Source organism: Muntiacus reevesi, chromosome 20 (genome assembly GCF_963930625.1).
Source record: "Muntiacus reevesi chromosome 20, mMunRee1.1, whole genome shotgun sequence".
NCBI lineage: Eukaryota > Metazoa > Chordata > Mammalia > Artiodactyla > Cervidae > Muntiacus > Muntiacus reevesi.
Genome location: NC_089268.1, coordinates 15,241,652 through 15,262,712, shown reverse-complemented (window position 1 = coordinate 15,262,712; position 21,061 = coordinate 15,241,652). Strand labels below are relative to the sequence as shown.

Sequence of the window (21,061 nt, the reverse complement as noted above, 5' to 3'; positions counted from 1 at the left end):
ATGGGCTGGGAGGATGCCCTGGAGGAGGAAATGGCAACCTTCTCCAGTATTCTTGTCAGGAAAATCCCATGGACAGAGGAGCCTGACAGGTTACAGTCCTCAGAGTTGCAAAGAATCGAACAAAACTGATCACATACACACACACCCCTTGTTGGATAGCCCTGCAGAACGTTTGCACAAACTTTTAAATGGGTGTGCTTTTAGGGTCAGCAGTTTAACTTCTAGTAATCTGTCCTTAAGGACAAATTTACAAAGAGTGTGTATAAAGATATTTATCACTATCATTTGTAATAATGAATTGGGTTGTGATACATTCATTTAATGAAACATAATGTGGCAATTTTTTATGTTAATGAAGACCCATATATTATATTGACCTAGGAACACTTTCAAACTCTATATCTTATTTTATGTAACCAAAACATGCATTTACATGTATACACTTATATGCATATATGTATAGTTGCTTACAAACAACTCTGGAAGGGTAAACACCAAAGTTTCACAGTGTTATCTCTAGGTTCTAAGATTGGAGTAATCTTTTTTATACTATATTTCCTAAACTTTTTGCCTCAGACAGATATGCATCAATCTATGATCAGACAAAAGAAGGATTTTTAAAAATATATATGGTAAAGAAATAAAAGTGAAATATTCTCTAACACATAACATTTTCCATAAGTTATCATCAGATCACTCGGCAAACATATAATGATAAAGATAAATGCCATTTATTGAGCATTTGCCAATAGGCATTATCTTACACTTCTTATGTACATAGTCTAATAAAAATTCCACAATAACTTCAGGAGGCAAATTGCATTCAGCTAGCAAAGTGAGAAGCAGAATTAGAATTTGAACCCTATTGTGTCTGTTTCCAGAGCTGCTCTTTTGTGACCTTGAGCTACGTAAGGTGTACAGTGATGACTTAAACCTGACTCCTCTTTCTAGGAGTTTACAGGGCAAAACACATGCAGTATTCTAGAATTAGCTAGGTGTTTCTATATTGTTTGTCTCAGAAACTAAGGTCTGCCTGGAATTCTGAATTTTCTTCACTGTTGTTCATTCACTCTAGCTATGCCATCTAGAAACGGTCTTATCTGGAAAATGTGCCAAGAGACAAGGAAAAGACTTAAATGTTTCGCCTGGTAGGAAATGTGTCCTCCTTTCCATCCTAAGGAACTGGCTTCTGGAGTAAGAGAACAGTAAAGTTAACATCCACCCACTGCTGTTGGCTCATTTTTGGTGTGTTAGAAGTATATTAACCAGTGCTTGTTTTCATATGAGACAGTTTATGTAGAAGTGACCACAGCTGATAAAACTCAAGAGTTCATGCCAATAATTAAATTCCTCACAGTTCAAGTAATCATAGGGCCACTAACCTATGAGGTATTAACTAAGAAACACAGGGACAGATCCTAATTATCCGTATCAGGCACCATTCAGGTCAAACGACTAACTTTTCCAAAGGTCATTTCTTATTCTTCATTGTTATCAGCTAAAGAGGAAAAGCGGAAATGTATGGGATTTTTTTTGTTGTTGTTTGATTCAGTTAGTATCACTGATTTCACAGACACGTGTTCTATCATGGCTTCTGTTGACTGTGTCACATGGCTAGATGCCTAGATTCGGGGGGAGAAGGCCTGGGGCCACCTCATGCCTGATCTCGTAAACTCCTTCCTCGGGGTCTCCCTGGCTGATGCCATCATGCTTGTGGCTTCCCCAGGCACCTCCACATTTGCTGAGCCTTCTTCTTTGACTGAGCTGGGCTTTGAACCTCCAGAGCATCACGTTTCCTCACTCAGTTAGGAAAGCAAAGACTGCACACTGTTTGTTTCTAAAATGTTTGACTTTACTACTTATGTTTTTGCTTTCTCAGTGTTTTTTTTTTTACTGAAAAGAACTTTATGACTTAAACTCACTTTCATAAATATTCTGTGCAGATAACAGTATATAGGTTAGTAATAACTTATTACATAGGTCCTGTTTTAGCTGTCCATCCTATTCTAGGAGAGGGTTCCTTCTGATTCTGGCTTAGGTCCCCTTCTTTCACTGCCCTGGTTCTGATTATCTTCTGGATCAGGGGAACTTCCCCTCCGTACCCACTCTGACCATGCTTTCTGGTCAGAATCCTGATGCTGATCCATATTTTTGTTGTGAAGGCAACTTATCTGCTCAGTCCATAAGTGCCCCCAATCAGCCTTTTTTTTAAAATGCAGGGACTTCTGACCGCAATTACACAACCTCAGGAGTGCCTGCAATAGGATTTTCATGGCTTTAGCTATTTCTATTCCTGTTTGCTATTGCTCAGTTCTGTACAAAGGCATTTTTGAGGGTCTGACTTGAATCAGAAAATGCTCAGGCAATGACTTCTGCAAAATGACCCTAAAAAGTCTGCTTTCCTTAGAAGCACATAGAAAAGGCTGAGTCTTCAGCCCACAGCAGGGACATTAAACAGAATGAGGCACTTGATACCCAGATAGCAGGGCGGGGATTACAAAGACGAATGAGTGACAGGTTCTGGCTTTAGAGGGCTTGAGTCACGGAAGGGAGTCAAGACCAGCACATGAATATCTATAAGATAAAAAGTGGTACCTGACACTGGAGAAGTGCTGAGGTAACTGGAGGAGCAGAAATTACTTTTGAGTGGGAAACTCAGGGACAGTTTTTAGCAGACCCGTGAGTTAAGGCAAGATTTAGAAAAGCGAAGTTGGCCAGGGAGAATATTTCAGATGGAGGAGGGATCGATACAAGCAAAGCCGCAGTCTGGGTTTCTTGCTTTATAGATTCATCTGTTTAGTCCCAGAGAAGTGATGTGACTTAACAAAAGATTTCTACCAAGTCAGATTTTTTTGTTTTTTAACCCTGAGAGAACCGGCCTTCACCAATTCTGGCTCCCTGTAGGCTCTAAATAGCTTTATAACTGAATTTTTAGCTTTAAAATCAATTGAAAGTGTAGTATATTAGTAGTGGGGAAACACTTAGATGCTGTGGGCAATGCTTCTAGTACTTTTCACCCTCTCAGAAAAGAGCAGTGGCATTGGGCCTCTCCTGTCTCTGTTTCTAGGGAGCAGGTTATTAACCAACAGCAGTTGCAAACACCCTCCCGCGTGCCTGGGACCCATGCTCCCGCAGCGGCACCCACAGGCCAGCTCCGCGCTGGAAAAGCTGCTGGCTCTTTGGCTTGCAGCTCAGTGCGGCCAGGTTTAGCAAATTAAAAAAAAAAAAAAAAACACAGGGCGTCCAGTTAAATTTGAATTTCATGTAAATCGCAAATAACCTTTTAGTATGTGTCTGATGCAGTATCTGTAACCCTGTTTCAGTTTTGTATGATCAGGATTCTTATTTTCATCTGCAGAATTTCCATGAATACTTTTGCCTTGAAAACAACTAATTGATGTTTCCATTTATATCTTTTTTAAAAATTGCCATTGACCCCACCACCTCAAGGATTTTTAAAGCTCAAGATCCAGGAGGATTTATAGAGAACAGACTTGGGTGGGTCTTACTGTCTTGACTTATCTAACACTGGTATCACGATAGGCAGTTAGTAAATGCTCTGCTCTCTGAATCAGTGTAAGAATAAGGAGTTAGCACATTCTCAGTTTTTATTCTTCATCGTCTTAGAATCTGTCCTTAAGCAGTGACAAGTATATTTAAGCCTTAAATATAGTTTCCTCCTAGTATGTCTCGGTAAAGAATTGAGAAACATCTTATACATGGTCAGTATTTTCCAAAGTTAATTCACACCACCTGGAGAGGAAAAGCCCAAGTAATTATGCAATGTTTGGGAGGAGGGGGAAGAAAAAGATTATCAATTAACATGATCCTGAATTCACACCTCTTGGATCCTAGGCATCCTTACCCCAACTTCTAAAAATGGCTGGCTGAGGAAAAATAATCTAAGCTTTGCAGATTAAATATCCCAGAGAGTCATTAATAGCTAATGCTCTCTCTCTTATTTTATAAGAAAGCGGATCTCTGAAATCATTCATGAGATATAATTCACTACAGATGATGTTCCTCTACTTCAGTACAAAGTGTTTCTGGTCCTGACACCACATTTTGAAGATATTAAAATGAAAACGAAAAGCATGGTCTACAGCTTGTGTTAATTATCCTTGGGTAGTTTATGGAAGCATTTGAGTTCTTCAGACATAGTTATCTAATATGATTAAAAAGGCCTGACTCCATCTCACGGCTGTTTCTGTACTTTGGTGATTATTTTATTCTCCTAAAGTTTAAGTGCTTTGGGTCTTAATAGACCAAATGAATGAATATCAAAACCAGATAACAGAAAACGGACAAGGCATGAATGGCCATTCCATTTTATCGGACTACAGTTGACACATTAGATTCTTCTGGCCTAGACAGCTCTTTCATCAGCAGTCCAAGTACTTGATTCTAAATTAGGACGTCTTGAGTGTAAAAGTATGAGCATACCATTTCATTCTTCCCATTATTTAATGCTTTCTCAATGTTAAGGCTTTTTGTGAGTTGGATTCTGTGAGCTCCAGGGAATTCTTTTAAAAGAAGGAATGAGACCCTTCATCACATCACATAGGAATATTTATATTTCTCTCCTGCCTTCCCCTGTAACCTTTTCACAGAAAGGTTTGCATATACATGGAGCTGGATATTTTTAAAGACTTCCTGAAACAAATGTTTGTTCTAATTACAGTTTTATATGGTTTATGCCACTTACAGAAAACCCACAGTGTGAAAACGTGCACTTATGGAAATAATAAATTACACGATGTCTAACACCTGGTTCCTGATAGCTTGCTCAAAGGATGGATAAACAAATGCAGGAATAGCCACCAACCACTATAATCAGCACCGTAAAATAAGTAATTAGATCGTATCAACAAATCAAACCCGTCTGGAAGCAATGGAGGGACAGCTTTAGGATTTAACTGTGGATTTCATTTCAAGGGGACTTCCATGATAGCTCAGTTGGTAAAGAATCCGCCTACAATGCAGGAAACCCCGGTTCGATTCCTAGATGGGGAAGATCTGCTGGAGAAAGGATAGGCTACCCACTCCAGTATTCTGGCCTAGAGAATTCCATGGGGTCACAAAGAGTCAGACACGACGGAGCAACTTTGACTTCACTTCACCTCTTTTCAAGGACCTAATAACAAATAATGTATGTCTCTCTCCCATAGCATTATCCTCAAGGAAAATAACTTGAAATGTTAGAAACTAAGTTTGTAATTTTATCTATTTTTTAAAAATTTTACTTTGAGAATTGGAGGAGTTTTATAATTTTTCATTTTACAACAATTCATGTTCACTGGGGAAAAGTGATAATGGACAAAGATTAAAATGGGATCATTTGTAATTCCACTACTGAAAGATAACAGCTGTTATCATTAAGTGGTATAATTCAGATAAGAAAAAAAGATAACAACTGTTTATTATTTGGTTGTAATCCTACAAATTTTTCAATGAATACATATGAATTCCAATAAAAATGAGCTCATGCTTTTAAAACTGTTTTTTAACCTATGTTTTTCATTCAATTGAAATATCTTCTCTTATCAGTATATATGTTCATCTTCAGAGGTGCCATCAAGTCCATGTATAGATTTAGGGGGATTTATAGACCGTTCTTAAGAAGGCAATGGCACCCCACTCCAGTACTCTTGCCTGGGAAATCCCATGGACGGAGGAGCCTGGTATGCTACAGTCCGTGGGGTCGCTCAGAGTTGGACACGACTGAGCAACTTCACTTTCACTTGTCACTTTCATGCAGTGGAGAAGGAAATGGCAACCCACTCCAGTGTTCTTGCCTGGAGAACCCCAGGGACGGGAGCCTGGTGGGCTGCTGTCTATGGGGTCGCACAGAGTCAGACATGACTGACATGGCTTAGCAGCATAGACCCTTTTCCCCAAAAAATATGAATAAAAACTTGTAGGGTTTGAGTGTATTTTTTTTTTTTTTCTGGAAAAAATAGTGCATTGAAACTTCCCTTGCATTTGCTTTAACTTTTAGTGATAATTTAGAGAGAGATTACAGTTCTACATCTTCTCACTCGGGATCACAATGACTCCCAGTGTGTTCTTTTCCTCTCTGATCCCTCTGTTAATTTGTATTTTTCTTTATATGGGTCCTGCATCATTGTTTTAACAATTTAATGGTCATTTCCTTTTGAAGTGAATTGTTAGTCACTCAGTTGTGTCCGACTCTTTGTTATGTTGTGTTGCAACCCCATGGACTGTAACCTGCCAGGCTCCTCTGTCCATGGGGTTCTCCAGGCAAAAATACTGGAGAGGGTAGCCATTCTCTCCTCCGGGGCATCTTCCTGACCCATGCATCGAACCCATGTCTTCCGAATTGCAGGCAGACTGTTTTCCGTCTGAGCCACCAGGGAAGTCCATTTCCTTTCAAGTATTTAATTTTTAAGGTTTCAGTATTCCTTATTGTGATTTTATTTGTTTGTTTGCATCTTAGGGTCTCCGTCTTTGTCTTATAAACCTATCTTCAATGTAATATAGAACTTCAGTTTGATTCAATTTACATAAATTTGTCCTAGATTTACTATTACGTGAACACATGTTTCCAAACATCGATAAGCTATTTTCCATATGATAGAATAAATCAAATGATTTGTCATCAAATGGGGACATACCCACAAGGATTGACTTTGTATTTTTACATAATAAAATCTTTTTAAATCTCTTTTAAAACTTTTGCAAGTTTTCTAATTTAAAAAATTGTAAGGTAATTAACCTCCAATTAAATAAAGTAAATAAAAATAAATATTAAAAAACAAACAAAAAATATATATGTTCTGCATTTTTACATGTGAACCAAGACTACTTTAAGTTTTTGCTAAAAGAACCAACTGAGAAATCTGTATTTCTAAACATTAATGTTGTCTACAAACATAATTTCATATAAGACAGAATTATTGAAAAAGAGTTCAGAGAATTGGAGCAAAGGATGGATAAAGCTTTCACTGCTCCTTCAAGTTAATGAGCTGTCAGGGAAGTCTATAACCATGGAGATGAGCTGTGTGAAAGTGCTAGTTGCTCAGTCATGTCTGACTCTTTGTGACCCCATGGATTGCAGCCCACCAGGCTCTTCTGCCCATGGGATTCTCCAGGCAAGAATCCTGGAGTGGGTAGCCATTCTCCCTTCTCCAGGAGACCTTCCCAAGCCAGGTCTTCTGCATTGCAGGCAGATTTCTTACCATCTGAGCTACCAGCGGGGAAATGAGCTATGTAGCTGTCTTTATAGCTCATAGAGCCCGGTCCCCTCCAACTGGCGCTGGTCCTGCAAATTCCCCATCCACCTTGTTCCGTTGGTGCGTCTGGCCTTAACCATCTAAGGTCTGTCTCTCTCCCCTCCCTCTCTCTCCTCCCATCCTCTCCTTTGCCTGCCATTCCTGTCCTTGCTTCCCAGCCCCAGCCCACCCCACTCTGAGCCCCTTCCCCTCCCACTCTCTGGCCTCTTCTCCCTCTTACTCCACACTGCCCCCAGTGTGCCTCCCAGAGGGGCTCTCTGGGCAGCTCCTCCGTTTTAATACACTCCATCCTTGTCCCCAGTCTTTCCCCTGTCCTTGCCCTCAATGTCTATCTCTCTACTACGTCTTCTCAAAGCTTAACCCACTTTAGCTTCTCTCTGCTAGCTCTTTCCATCTCCACCATAATGAAACCTTTCCTGCCTCTTTCTCCCGTCATTGCCCACTTTCTGAACGGTAGCTTTCTTCACCTTTTTCTGCTGCCAGCTGTCCTGCTCCCTAACTGGCTTCTCTGCCCCATCCTACCACCCCACTCTTCTCTTTCCTCTAAGTCATTTTCTTAGTTATGATGGATTTGTGGAGATAAGTGTTCATATTTACATTAAACACAAACGCTTCCGTGATGGCTCAAACAGTAAAGAATCTGCCTGCAATGCAGGAGATCCTGTGTTCAATACCTGAGTCAGGAAAATCCTCTGGAGAAGGGAATGGACAACCCACTCCAGTATTCTTGCCTGGAGACTCCGACAGACAGAGAAGTCTGGTGGGCTTCAGGCCATGGGGTCACAAAGAGTCGGACGTGGCTAAGCAACTAACACTGTCACCCTTTCACACAAATAATGGAGTATTTGCCTACAGCGAGCAAAGGGTTCAAAAGATGTAGAATGTAAAGAGGCAGTTATTAATAGGTAGGGATTCATTAATTCACATTAGTTTAATTTCTTACTTACGTTTGCTCTAAACCAATGAAACTTTCTATGTCTACTGAAGTTAAAATGTTTGGTCATATCAAGATATGTGTATGCCTTTAATGAATTGGATACTTGAAAATGTAAGTTAAAGAAAACAAAATTAATTTTTATAACTTATCAGAAGCCTTCATCATTGCATTTTAAGAGTTTTTAGATCATGTCAATGTATGACAAAACCCACTGAAAAATAAAAAATAAAAAAAAAGAAAAAAAAAAGAAAAGAGTTTTTAGGGCCTTTAAATTTTTTCTAGTTTCTTTACAAGTTATTTTTAAGTAAGTTTTAAAATTTTATAAACTGAAGTACATGTCTGTGAATGTATTTTCCTATAAACAGGCTATATTTTCAGTGTTAGAGGGCTTCCCTCATAGCTCAGCTGGTGAAGAATCTGCCTGCAATGCGGGAGACCTGGGTTCGATCCCTGGGTTGGGAAGATCCCCTAGAGAAGGGAAAGGCTACCCACTCCAGTATTCTGGCCTGGATAATTCCATGGACTGTAGAGTCCGTGGGGTCACAAAGAGTCAGACACGACTGAGCGACTTTCACTTTATTTGTCAGTGTTAGAGGCAAGTGAGTCTGGATTCTGATTTGGATGTTTTGCATTTGCTGTTTTGAAACACTGGAAGTATCCAGAGGTTCAGCAGCTCTGCATTTGAGGGGCTATATAGCTGCTTTTGTGGAGGTAAAGGAAATGTGTGTTACTAAGAGAAATCTTGTTGGTAAACTCTGCATAGGAATTTCCTCTGTATCATCCAAACTAGGAACTTTCTGGCCGCCTGGAAGAAAGTGAAAGTGTCAGTCGCTCAGTTGTGCCTGACTCTTTGAGACCCATGGACTGTCACCCACCAGGCTCTTCTGTCCATGGGATTCTCTGGGCAAGAATACTGGAGTGGGTTACCATTCCCTTCTCCAGGGTATTGTCCCAACCAGGGATTGAACTTGGGTCTCCTGCATTGCAGGCAGATTCTTTACCATCTGAGCCACCAGGGAAGTCCTTATCTGGCTCCCTACTGTTATTAAGAAGAGCTCATTCCAACAGAGTGGCTGACACTGAACTCAATTCCTTGCGCATGAGGGTCCATGTCTTTCACTTACTGGTTAGGGCTTGGTAAGTGTATAAATGTATGTAATACTTGTCATAGACCAGAGAAGTCTAAAAGAAAAAAAAATCTTGAAGTAACCACCTTTAAGCCAATTGGGAATAGTTCTTTCAGCAGAATCTAACAGAAAGCAAATGTGAAACTAATGACCCTGAAAAATATTTGTGTAGTTTCCTTTGGTTGTAGTCCTATTGGCACATTCTCAGCCTTTAGTTTTTCATGTCCTGTAGATTGTAGTTAATCATAAATTGTGAATTTATTGTCTTATCTGAACTTTCCTTTCATAAATTATGTGCTTTCCCAACACTGTATGTTTTAAAGGGTCATACCCATAAAAGAAGCTTGTCATGTTAGCAAGGTCAAAACAAGGCTTCCCTTCACCTTCCACCACTGGGTCTCAAGGACCCCCCTCTGTAGCATCTTGTTCAAAATTATTTTCTTTCAAATGCAAGACACCAAGTTTATCTGATGATCACATTGCCCTAGTTGTTTGCATTTTGCTTGTTTTTCAAGTCTGTAGGAAGGAAAGTTCTGAATTGAAAGTACGAATTTAGTACATTATAGATTATAGCAAATGCAGGACATTTTCCTGAGTTGATTGAGAGCATTTGTGTAGAAAGTGTAGGGGTTCCTGATTCAAAAGACCTGTTTTTAAATCCCAATGTTTCAGTTTTCTAACTTATATGCAGTAGGTTGCATATAATATGCAACTAATAGTATGCAAATTGCTTAATTTCTAGGAGTGTTCCTGTCCTCACCTGTGAAAGAGGGAAAATAATTTTTAGGTTTAAGGTACAGATAGATAACAAAATACATGTAAGAGTTGCTGAAATATAATGGATGTTCAATAAAAGTAATAATAAAGTAATTAGGAGAAGGCAGTTATAAAGAGAACCAGACTATGATAATCTCTTTAATTATTTTCCCTCTTAAGTAAGAAATCATGTAAGGTCACTAGCACAGTAGCCAGGATGTGGCTGACCATCAAGGGATGCTGTTAATTTAATTTAATATCTTTCGTTAATATCTTTCATTTAATATCTCAAGTTATTTCTTTGGGTTCCAGGGCCAAAAAGATGTGTTTATATTCATAACTCAAAATTCCACAAGTTGCTGTGTTGAATGACTTCTTTAGCATTGATGCACACAGCAATCTCCAGGGAATATTGTTTAAATGTAGATTCAGCAAGTCTGGCATGGGGCCTTTGAGTCTACATTTCTTCAAGTCTCCCAGGTGATGCCTTAGAAATTGGCCTACTATGCCCACTGAAGAGCAAGGCATTCATGGGCCAGACAACAAATACCCTCTCTTTGTTCCTTGAATTACATTGTTTCATAGAGCTCAAGCTGTCTAGAGATGATGTTGTTTTGCACATTTCACAGCTGAGAAATTTGTGACCCACAGAAACTGATGCATTAGTTAATGGTTGAGATCATTCAACCTAATTGTTCAGCCACATTCTTTACATACAGGGACCAGTATTTTTAATTTTGTAACTATTCTCCCATTCTTCCTATTTAGTTATGTTCCTAGAAATTGAGTTCTCAAGTTTCCTTTTATCTTTATCATCATTTTCAGCTTTTTAAGAAAGATCTTCGTTCACATTAATATGTAACTATAGTTTGTCAACAACCCCATTGCTTAACCCTTTTGGAGACAACCTGTTCTTGATGGCACCATCTTTAGTGGCTGAATGACTGATAGGGGTCAGGCAGATTCTGGTACATTTTGGTATAATTAGTCCCAGTTAGCTTCTCCAGTCAGAACTCCTTAATAGGCCCAAGAATGAACCACCTATTCTCTCAGAACCAGTGAGAAACCAGCAGGGCCATCAGCTCAGCGGCACCAGTCATCTCCATAATTCTACCACAGAACAGCCCTAACCCACAAACTGGGGTATTTTGTGTATCGCTCACTCTTTCCAGCTCAGTATCCAAGGATAAGGTCCCAATGCCTTGCACTCCCTAACCTTGTTTTTCCCCATTAATTCCCTGGAATAAGATTGTGTCATAGGACACTTCTGCCATCTTTGTCCCCCAGTTACTCTCTGGGCCACACTTCCCATAGCTGTCCTGGGGTTTAGAACCAGCCGGGATTTCCATGTCCCAGTTTAGACGTGCTCCTTGCTTATACCCATTCTTCTTTTCCCCCAACTTTCCCACAACCAGTACCATCGAGACATGGTTTTTAATTCATTTGGAGATGCTAATGCTGTCAGGAACATGCTACATTTTTTTTTACAAAGATTATTTTAGAGACGCTAATGCTGACAGGAACATGCTGAATTTTTTTTAACAAAGATTATTTTAGAATAATGAGAACATCGTAATCGTGCACAATGTATAAACAATGAACTTCATTTAATAAACAGTTGAATGTAACATAATGATAAAAACAGTGCAGAAGAGCAAGTTTCTCTTGGATCGCTAGTCTCTCTTTTCACAAGGAGATAATAAATGTTCTTGAGCCAAAGGCAACTAGGCAGCAGTCTCGGGGTTTTTTTCTTCCTTCTGTCTTTCCTTCCTTCTTTCTTGTCTCGTATCTTCTTCGTGGGTGTATTGCAGGCTACTTGCAGAATCCCTGTAAAGGAATTCATTATTAACCTATCATAGTATATCATGACTATTTTAATGCTGGTAAATATACCTCTTCACCATCATTTTAAATAGTTGCCTAACAGTGTAAACAATTATGCCATAATTTATTTAACTTCCTAATGTGGGGCATTCCGATTCTTTTCCAACTTCTTTAGCTGTTATAAAGCATGCCAGTCAGTGACCTTATTAAGATCTAAGCAAGTGCAACTCAGTTATTTCCCTCTTGTCTATTTGACTATTTACCTTTTCAAAAAATTCTAAATGGTATGGCATTGCCCTTTAGAAATACATTGCCCAGCATAATGTTTAAATAAATGTAGTAACTCAATGTAGGATGGTAAGCACAGTGTTTAAAACTTGAATTCTGGAGTCAGCCTCCCCGAGTTTGAATTCCAGCTCTGCGGTCTGCTAGCTGTGTGACCTTGGGCAAGACATATAACCTGTCTGTACTTCAGGTCCTTTGCTTATGATGTGAGGACAATAATAGTACTCAGCCCATCTAGTTGTTATGCAGATTAAGGAAATGCTGTATTCAAAGGGCGCAGGCCAGTAGCTAGCGTTTAGTGCTTGCCCAGGTAATACCAGCTATTGTTGGTGATAAGTAACTGGCTTTCCCTTCCTATTCACACTACTAAACCTAAATTTCCACAAAAATATGACTGTAGACAAATCTTTATTTTTTTGGCAAGAAATGTTGGGAGCAAAAACAAAAGTAGTCCAGTGGTCTTGAGGGGATAAAGCTTGCATTAGAAATTATGGTCAATTCTTTGGTGTGGCCATGGGCTTCCCAGGTGGCTCAGTGGTAAAGAACCATACTGCCAGTGCAGGAGACCTGAATTCGATTCCTGAGTCTGGAAGATCCCCTGGAGAAGGAAGTGGCAATCCACTCCAGTATTCTTGCCTGGGAAATCCCATGGACAGAGGAGCCGAGCGGGCTACAGTCAATGTGGTCACAAAAGAGTCAGACATGACTTAGCAACTAAGCAACGACAGCTTGTGATATGGCCAGGACTCAAAATTTATAGTACAACAGAATTGCTGATCTAAGCTACAGCCTGTCAGCGCTGTCTCATCAGCAGTCAGTTTGGTGGAAACAAGTATCATCACTAATATCCTCCAGTCACCTACCAGCCAGGCTTAGTGTTCAGGCACATAGATTATCTACCATCTTTCTTGTCCATATGAACTCGAACTGAACGGCATGCATTTAGTTTTACTTCTCCAATAGGATTCTTTTACTTCTTTTTTTCCTAGCGACAGAGAACAAGTAAAATTTCTTGTTTACTTGGGCTTATCCTAAAGAACAGACTTATCATACTCACTTGACCTCTTGGGAGAGCTTTCCTGCAGACAGTTCTTCACTGGCCAGCAGGGTTCTGGCAGCTGGGTGACCCCCAGTGGGAGCAGTGACTAGGTATGAACTTAGGAACTATTTTGGGAGATAGGAAAATGCAGGGAATTTAGGGTCAATCGTTCACTCTTAACTACGAGAGGAGTACTTCAGAAACATCTGAATAGGCATTTTTCTGCATTTTAATTGTTAGGCCAAGTCCGTGGCTGATAAGAAAATTAATTCAACAATAAATCATTTAATGGATGAAGGGAAGACCAGGCATTTTTTTCTTATCTGAAGAGGCTCTGTTGTGTCAAGTACTAAGGGAAAAGAATTGCACGTCAAAAGGCTTGATCTTCATTCTTACTTTTATATCCAACTAATCAAGTCTCAAGAGGGGCGAAGCAATCCAGTTCTTTCATTTAGGCAGAAGTTCTTCACCATTTCTTTGGATTCCTGGTCTTCCTTGTATCCTAATTCTCTTATTGTGCAAGACAAGAATCTTGATGTAACAACCAAAGTCCAGTGACACAGAGTGATCTGTGAGTTAACTCAGCTAATCAACAGGCCTGTACAATCTTACAGTGCTTTCTTGTGAACTTGTAACCCACTTCAGTCCTGCTTAATGGAGTGTTTCCTAGAATATTTGCTTCATGATCAGACTATACAGGAGAAATTATTTTCAAAAGAAAAAGCAAGGCAGAAGAATTGACTAGCCACTGCTTCCAGTCTAATATTGGCTGTTTGAAATTTTAGGAACACTGGAAACCAAAAAACACTTATACCCCAGAGGATAGTAAATTCTATTTACTATTGTGGTAAATTCTAGAACTAATGATAATTTTCAAAGTTCCAGAATGTTTGCTAAGTATTCAGAGCCAATACAAATGGATATGCATTACTACATTTTGAAACTTGGTTAATTGGCAATTGTGCATTCAGTCCTCCCCATGAGTGACAGAAGAAAGTAGCAATTATTGAATATGTTGCCTCAGTGTCTATCATGAGAGGCTGAGGACACACACTATACAATATTATATACCCATTAAAAATGAAATAGTTCTATTATATATATACTGGCATGGAATATTATTTCTGATAAATTGTTTAGAAAAATAATGATAGAGAACTCTATTCAGAGTGTGATCTCATTTTTGTATAAACAAATGAAATCTACAAATGCACATAAGGCTATAGGTAGCTGCTTCATTAAGAACTAGAAGATTGTATTTCTGCTGCTAACCATGGATTCCCCAAAGTATTGAGTCAATAAAGATGAGAATGGTGGCAAGGGAGGGAGAAGAGTGGAGTGTTTACTTTTCAATTTATTCACATCTGTGTTGTTTGGAATTCTTTCCATAAATATCTATTTTTATAATATTTCACATAAAAACATAAACACATTTTGCATCAGGAACTAATGTCTCTATGTCTCTGACAGTTTGAAGCCTGCTACAAAGTAAGATTATGTCAATAAGCAAATGGTACAAATAAGTACCCCTCCACCCAAAGATGCTTCTTAAAAATTACAGTGCAAATTGGGAAGTAACAACTATCACGTTGTCGCAGACTGTAGGAAGACATAAGACTTACATCCAAAGCTGCTTGTTATCGTTCAGCTGCGAAGTCGTATCCGACTCTTTGTTGACCCCATGGACTGCAGCATGCCAGACCTCCCTGTCCTTCACTGTCTCTCTGAGTTTGCTCAGATTCATGTCCATTGAGTCAGTGATGCTATCTAACCATCTCATTCTCTGCTATCTGAAGGAAATCATTACATCTTATTTGAGTAGACTGGTAGTACTAGTGGAAAGGAAGTGTGTTCTGTTCAAAATGACGCTGAAAGTGAGCAGATATTTTCAAAACAATATGAGAAAGATAGACTACTGCCATATAATGATAGTGAGCATCACAGATAGTGATTGCCATTCTTATACCTTCCTTATCAAGAGTCTTATCTCAACATAGAAGGAATCATTCCATTGATTCTATACTGATGCTCTAGATACAGGGTCAGGGAGAGGAAACACAAGGAAGAATTAAGAGTCAAGAATTGCCCCATGATGCTCGTAAACTAACAGGGAAGCGAAGATGCCATGCAGACCCTAGAATGCAGTGTGGACACTATAAGCCGCAAACTAAACTTCTGGGGTGGCCTGGATGTTCCCTCCACAGGCAGATGTTTGTTTTCTACTTTATATTTGTTTTAGAATAGGACTAGCATGGAAATCATTGTAAGGAGAAGGGAAAGATCAGCATGAAGAGGTGCTAAGGAGGTAACTAATCAGGTAAGCCTGCTAGGAGCCTGAAGAGAGTCTAGGGAGAGGTTGGCCATGAGAAGGAGGAAGGATATTATCCAAAATCAGAAGGAAGAGGGCCTGAGAGGTGAGACAGAGACACTGGCAGGTGGAGGTAAAGGTAGCTGAAGGAGCCCACTTGAAACAACTTTGACTTCTCAGTCTAGTGAGAAGCTGCATTATTGATGGAGAGGAAAGCAAGGTGGCAGGCTGGGACCTGTGGAAGGATTTGGAAGAGCCACTGTGGATACTCTATGTCAACCAGGAGTGAGTCAAAGGGTTTGGGGCACCACTAAAGTCCCAGCTCAGACTGAGCAGCAGGAATTTTTAATGAAACTGATAAAAAAATGTTTTTCATTACTTTATATTTAGCAGTGTTGCAGTTAGGCACAGGGGCACAGAAAGCTTGGCTAGAATGCATATCTTGTAGAAATCAAATGATTCTTGAATTGAAATCTGCATGTGAAAGTCCACTGGAAATTAGTCAAATAATTGCATCATTTCCAGACTTCACTTTGCCAATTTGTTTCTTCCCTGTTAATGTTTCTAGTCAAATTGGATAACTGTATTGTCATAAGGAAGTGAGAACAATATCCTGTACTTCAAATGTTAACTAACAAAGTAATGCCACTAGAATTTCTAAAGTTTCAAGCTTGTAGTTGATTCTCATACATTATGTATTTTTAGGCTGGAAAAACTAATAACATCCTTTTTGGAAGACCAGGATCCAGAGAGTAAACTAGAGGTTGGCGCTGATATGCGTAAAATTCATCACTGTTTCCATTATTTAAAGGTAAATTTAAACATTTCCACTAGTAGAAGCCATTGTCTGCTATGTTCAAACTGCAATAAAGCTTTTCTAGTTGACCTGCTCTTGAAAGGTTGAGGAGCCAGCTTCCCATTTCCAGAACAGTATGATCTTTGAACCACTGAGATGGTTCAAACAGATGATCACTGAATTTCTTCAGAGGTTGTATCTTACTTTCCAATGGATAAGCTCAGACCTTGGACTTCTAAAGCTTTGGCCAGGAATCTCTCTACCTTCTACACAAAATAGTTTCGTGTTTAAAGTCCACTTATTTTCGAGCAATGTCAAAAGAATTGTGTCCTTCATTTTTCTCCAGCAGCTTTGGTCTTAGGTTTTACTTTCATAATGACACAGTGTGAATATCATTAGCCTCTGTGTCTGCCTGACTTGTAATTTAGCATACTTCATTAAGATAATAGACATTTGTGTGAGCCTGTTCTGGACTCGGCATGGAGAAGGCAAAGTTGACTAAGTAAGTCACGGAGGAGACAGATATGTAAAGAATAATTATAATACATGAACACTGGTTTTTTTTTAAGTGTGAGTTAGTGGTATGAGGTTATAGAGAAAGCAAAAGAAGTTCAAGAGAAGACAGTGTTTGAGCAGGAATTTCCCCTGTTAGGGAGGGAAAGACAAGATAAGGGGGAGGAGTATGATGAAGGAGGACGGAAAGAAGACAGGTAGGAGGAAGAAGACACGTTGCCGCAAAGGCAACTGCATTGCAAGGCGAGGCATCAGAGGGGAACACCTAATGTGTGCAAGGCACTGGTAAAGGCAAAAAGAATCAGGGCCACAAAGACACTGGGAATAGAGGTATGGATGCTAAGCTCTTGTTTCATCTTACAGAAACTGCTGCATGACAAGAAGATTCACAGACAGAGCACAGCCCCCTCTGAAAACAAAGATCAAAACTGCCAGGAACCATTGAAAGAGGAAGAGTATAAAAAGCTACGTGATATTCTGCAGCAGAGGGACAATGAAATCAGTATCCTTTCTGCAGAGATTAGAGACTCTTCTTCTATGGGCTTGGACCAGGAAACCCTTAGCTATCTTCCCCTAGCCACATCACCCAGCTCCCCACCCAGCTTCTAGCTCACGTTGTTTCTTTCCATTTAGAAGTAAAATATCCCTTCACCAAACATGTTGTCACTAGTGAAAAACAGAGTTGCCATAAAAGAAAAAAAAAATTACCTTGCTTTTAGCTAGATATCTTACCATTGTGGGAGACATTTCAGTTTATTGAAAAGTTTGGGTTTTCTTTCTCTCCACATTAAAAAATTTTTAATATAGTTTTGACTACTCTACAGTACTCTTCCTGTTTTAGTCCTGACCCAATAAGCTAACTGGTTATCTTTAGCTAGCTGGCCGGACACCGGGCTGACCACAGCCTCACCATGGCCCAGAATTTGTGGCCTCTGTGTGGGTGAAACTCGAATGATGGCCGAGAAATGACAAATGGTATTTAGCTTATAAAGAGCAGAGATTGATTTAAATGTAACTTTTTATTTAAAAAGCCAGATCTACTGCTTTGAGTTCCACTTATAAATGTTCCCAAATTTGGAAGTGAGTGTAGATGAGTGTTATGGATAGAATTCTTACGTTTCTAGGAGACAGCATATATTGGGGACTGAAATGGTAACAGCACATGGGAACTGCCTCTCTTCCAGATGAGGTGAGGTGCATGCATGCTGCTAAGTCAACTCTCTGTGACCCCATGGACTGTAGCCCACCAGGCTCCTCTGCCCATGGGATTCTCCAAGCAAGAATACTGGAGTGGGTTGCCATTGTCCCCTCCAGGGGATCTTCCTGACCCAGGGATCAAACCTGTGTCTCTTACATCTCCTGCATTGGCAAAGGGGTTCTTTACCACTAGCGCCACCTGGAAAGCCCACAGATGAGGTAGTTACCTCTAAAGAGCCCCTAGTGGATGGTTAGACCTCAGGTATCCCCAGTATTTCTTCAGTATTGTTTCTTATTTTCTCTTCCAAGCTTCTTGCAAAAGATTTGGCATTTTCATTACATTTGCAGGCTTTAAACATGCATAAGAAATGATTTCAGTCAGTTCTTTATGAACAAATATTTTTGTTCACTTCTCAAAAATTGCTAAAAGGTATTTTAGCTTTAGCTATTGTGCAAAATTCATAAAAAATAGCTTACATGAAGGAAATCCAGTAATAAAGAGGTAAAACCAAACCAAATAGGAGGTAGGCACTCTGCCTGATTAACTTCAGCCTCTAATTTTAGTTGAGTGTTAGCAGACCCCATGTGTCTGATTCAAGTGAGTTTGAGCTGCTTTATTATCGGGCCAGTAACAGTAGATCTGACTGTGAATTGAACTCCCACACAAGCCCTTGTCTCTGAGTGCTGCCCAGAATGTTGTCGCCCTTACATTCCTTTTCCTCTCTCCTACCCTATCCATCTCCAGAGATGGTCCCAGCCGAGACCTCAGTCCTGGCCCCAGCCCCAGTCTGAGCTCTGCTTCTTTTCCTGGCCTTGATCCTAGTTCAGGATCATCTCCCCTAAATACTCCTACCAACTCCTTAATCCCCTTCTGGGCTTATGAATGTCTGTGCATATGGGAGGGATGAAATGAGATATGACAGAGAGGGAACAGCCTAGGCTTGTTCACATATGTTTATTTTACAATGGGAGTGAGAGAGAGACATACATCATTTCTTCACTGGTAAATCCAGGTACTGCTGTCCACGCAGGGCTGTGCTAGATTCTTTCCTGACCGTGACCAACTCCAGCCGGGTCCTCACCCTCTGAGACTCATATTTGCAAGGAGAGTGTGTAGGAGGCTTGGTGAAAAGAGCACTGAACTTGGAAGTTCACACCCAGATGGATGCCCTCGCTCTTCATCCGTCATCTCTGACAACACTGCCTCTCGCCAGCGTCTCAGAGCCGAGCAGAGCTGGTGAGATGCCGCCTGGCTTGTGCTCTGGGCTCTGCAGAGCGCTGCACCATGGAGAGAATGACCCACAGACAATGGGAAGACTCAGAAGAAGAAAGGAGAGCAGCTAAGACATGCTCATCACAGAGCTGACATTTATCAAGGGCTAATGACCAAAAAAGGCTCCTGACGTTTCATAGTGTCTCAGTCATGTTGGAGACAATTTTCATTATCTTTTTGGGTAGAACCAAGAAGGCCAGGATAGTGACAGGAGGAGTGAGAAAGATATGGCTTAAAATAGGAGGAAAAGTGATCCTGCCAGAGCTCAGCAGAAGATTGTCCTGCAAACAGAAAGACAGTACGCAGCCTGGAATGCTCTTCGTGGAAAGGGAGTGAAAACGGTGTCATTTCAGTGGCATTATCAGCTTACATAAAGTTCAGGCATCTCTTCACAAAACACTTAACAGGGTGACACTTGGTCCCCAGGGCTGCACTTGGCAGGGACAGAGGCCCGAATGAAGTGGGAGCTGGAAGCAGGGCCAGACAAAGGGAACCGGAGAGAAGGGAGGCAGCAAGATGAGTCTCTGTTGTGGTCTTTGTGAGTGCCCATCAGAACGCCGCGTTTCCCTGGTTCAATCCTTCCAGCAGGTTCCCATTACACTTAGAGTAGCAATCACGCTTCTTCCTCCAGATGAAGAGGCCCCACGTGATCTTGCACCCACCCAGCCCCTGCTTCGTGTCTTCTGCCCCCGCCCCGTGCACGTTAGGCTGTGGGCACGGCACCTTTCTGCCCTAACTTATAACACCCGGCTTCTTAACCTCAGCGGTGCCACCGTCGGAGCTATCCTGAGCAGTCCTCTACCCACTGGCCACCAGGAGCATCCCCAACCCCCCTGCAGAAGGAAAGTCCAAAAACAACCCAGAAATATCTCCAGACGTGGCCAAGTGTCCCGTGGGTGGTGAAATAGCCTCTGTTGTGAACCACTGCCCAGCCCATTTCTCCTTCGGGTTTCAGCACTCGCCACTTCCTCTGCTTTGACACCCTCCCTATGTCTCTTTCTTCTTGTCATTCAGATCTCAGCTTAAATGTCATTTTCTAAAAAGCCTTTCTTGAGGTTTGAACCTTTCTTGAGCACCCAGTAGAAAGCGGCCACTCAGTCACTCTTGACCTTTTTAAAAAATAAGCAATGGCACTTCTACCCTCTTGTGTGTGTGTGTCTGTGTGTGTCTGTGTGTGTGTGTGTATATGTGTGTGAGAGAGATCCAGCTTTCTCCAGTAGACATCTGCTTCATGAGCGCAAAAAGCCAGTCTGCCCCTGCATCTTTCTAGCTCTGTGCCTAGAACACAGCGCTGCCTGACACCCAACGCAAGCTCCAAGGAGTGCTGCTGACTGAGTGAAGGAAGGACATGGCCGTGGCCAAGCACGAAACAGTGAAAGTGTGTGATGGTCTCACTCATCACCCCCACACAGAGGGATGGGGAGCAAGGCAGACCCAATTCCTAGACACCACCAAAGTTGTGAACACCTTTGGTAAATACAAGCTTGTTTGAGATGAAGAACAGAGACTGTGTCAGGGCTTGTAAGAGAAAAGCCATGCCTCCAGAAATCACAAAAAGCTGAAGTCAAAGCTGAAGAGGAAAATGGAAGTCAAGTGCTCTCCATGTTCCCTGCCCAAGAATGAGTGTGCCTGGATGCCTCCCCCCGCTTCTGGGTAGCAGTTTTCTCTCCGACACCATCTTCGTGTTTCCTCAGACTCCTGTTTGAATGAAGCCACCCGCAGGGCTGGTGAGTCCTTGGATTCATCTCAGTGC

The 21,061-nt window shown here is 40.9% G+C and overlaps 1 protein-coding gene across 1 annotated transcript in view; it reads left to right on the top strand.

Annotated features, from left to right (window-relative positions):
* The window catches only part of KIF6 (kinesin family member 6), a 396,116-nt gene that overhangs the window by 189,737 nt on the left and 185,318 nt on the right, over positions 1 to 21,061 (top strand). The window contains exons 11-12 of the mRNA XM_065913300.1: positions 16,235 to 16,340; positions 17,202 to 17,340. Of these exons, the coding sequence (XP_065769372.1) occupies positions 16,235 to 16,340; positions 17,202 to 17,340 (245 nt within the window). The remainder of the gene's footprint in view (positions 1 to 16,234; positions 16,341 to 17,201; positions 17,341 to 21,061) is intronic.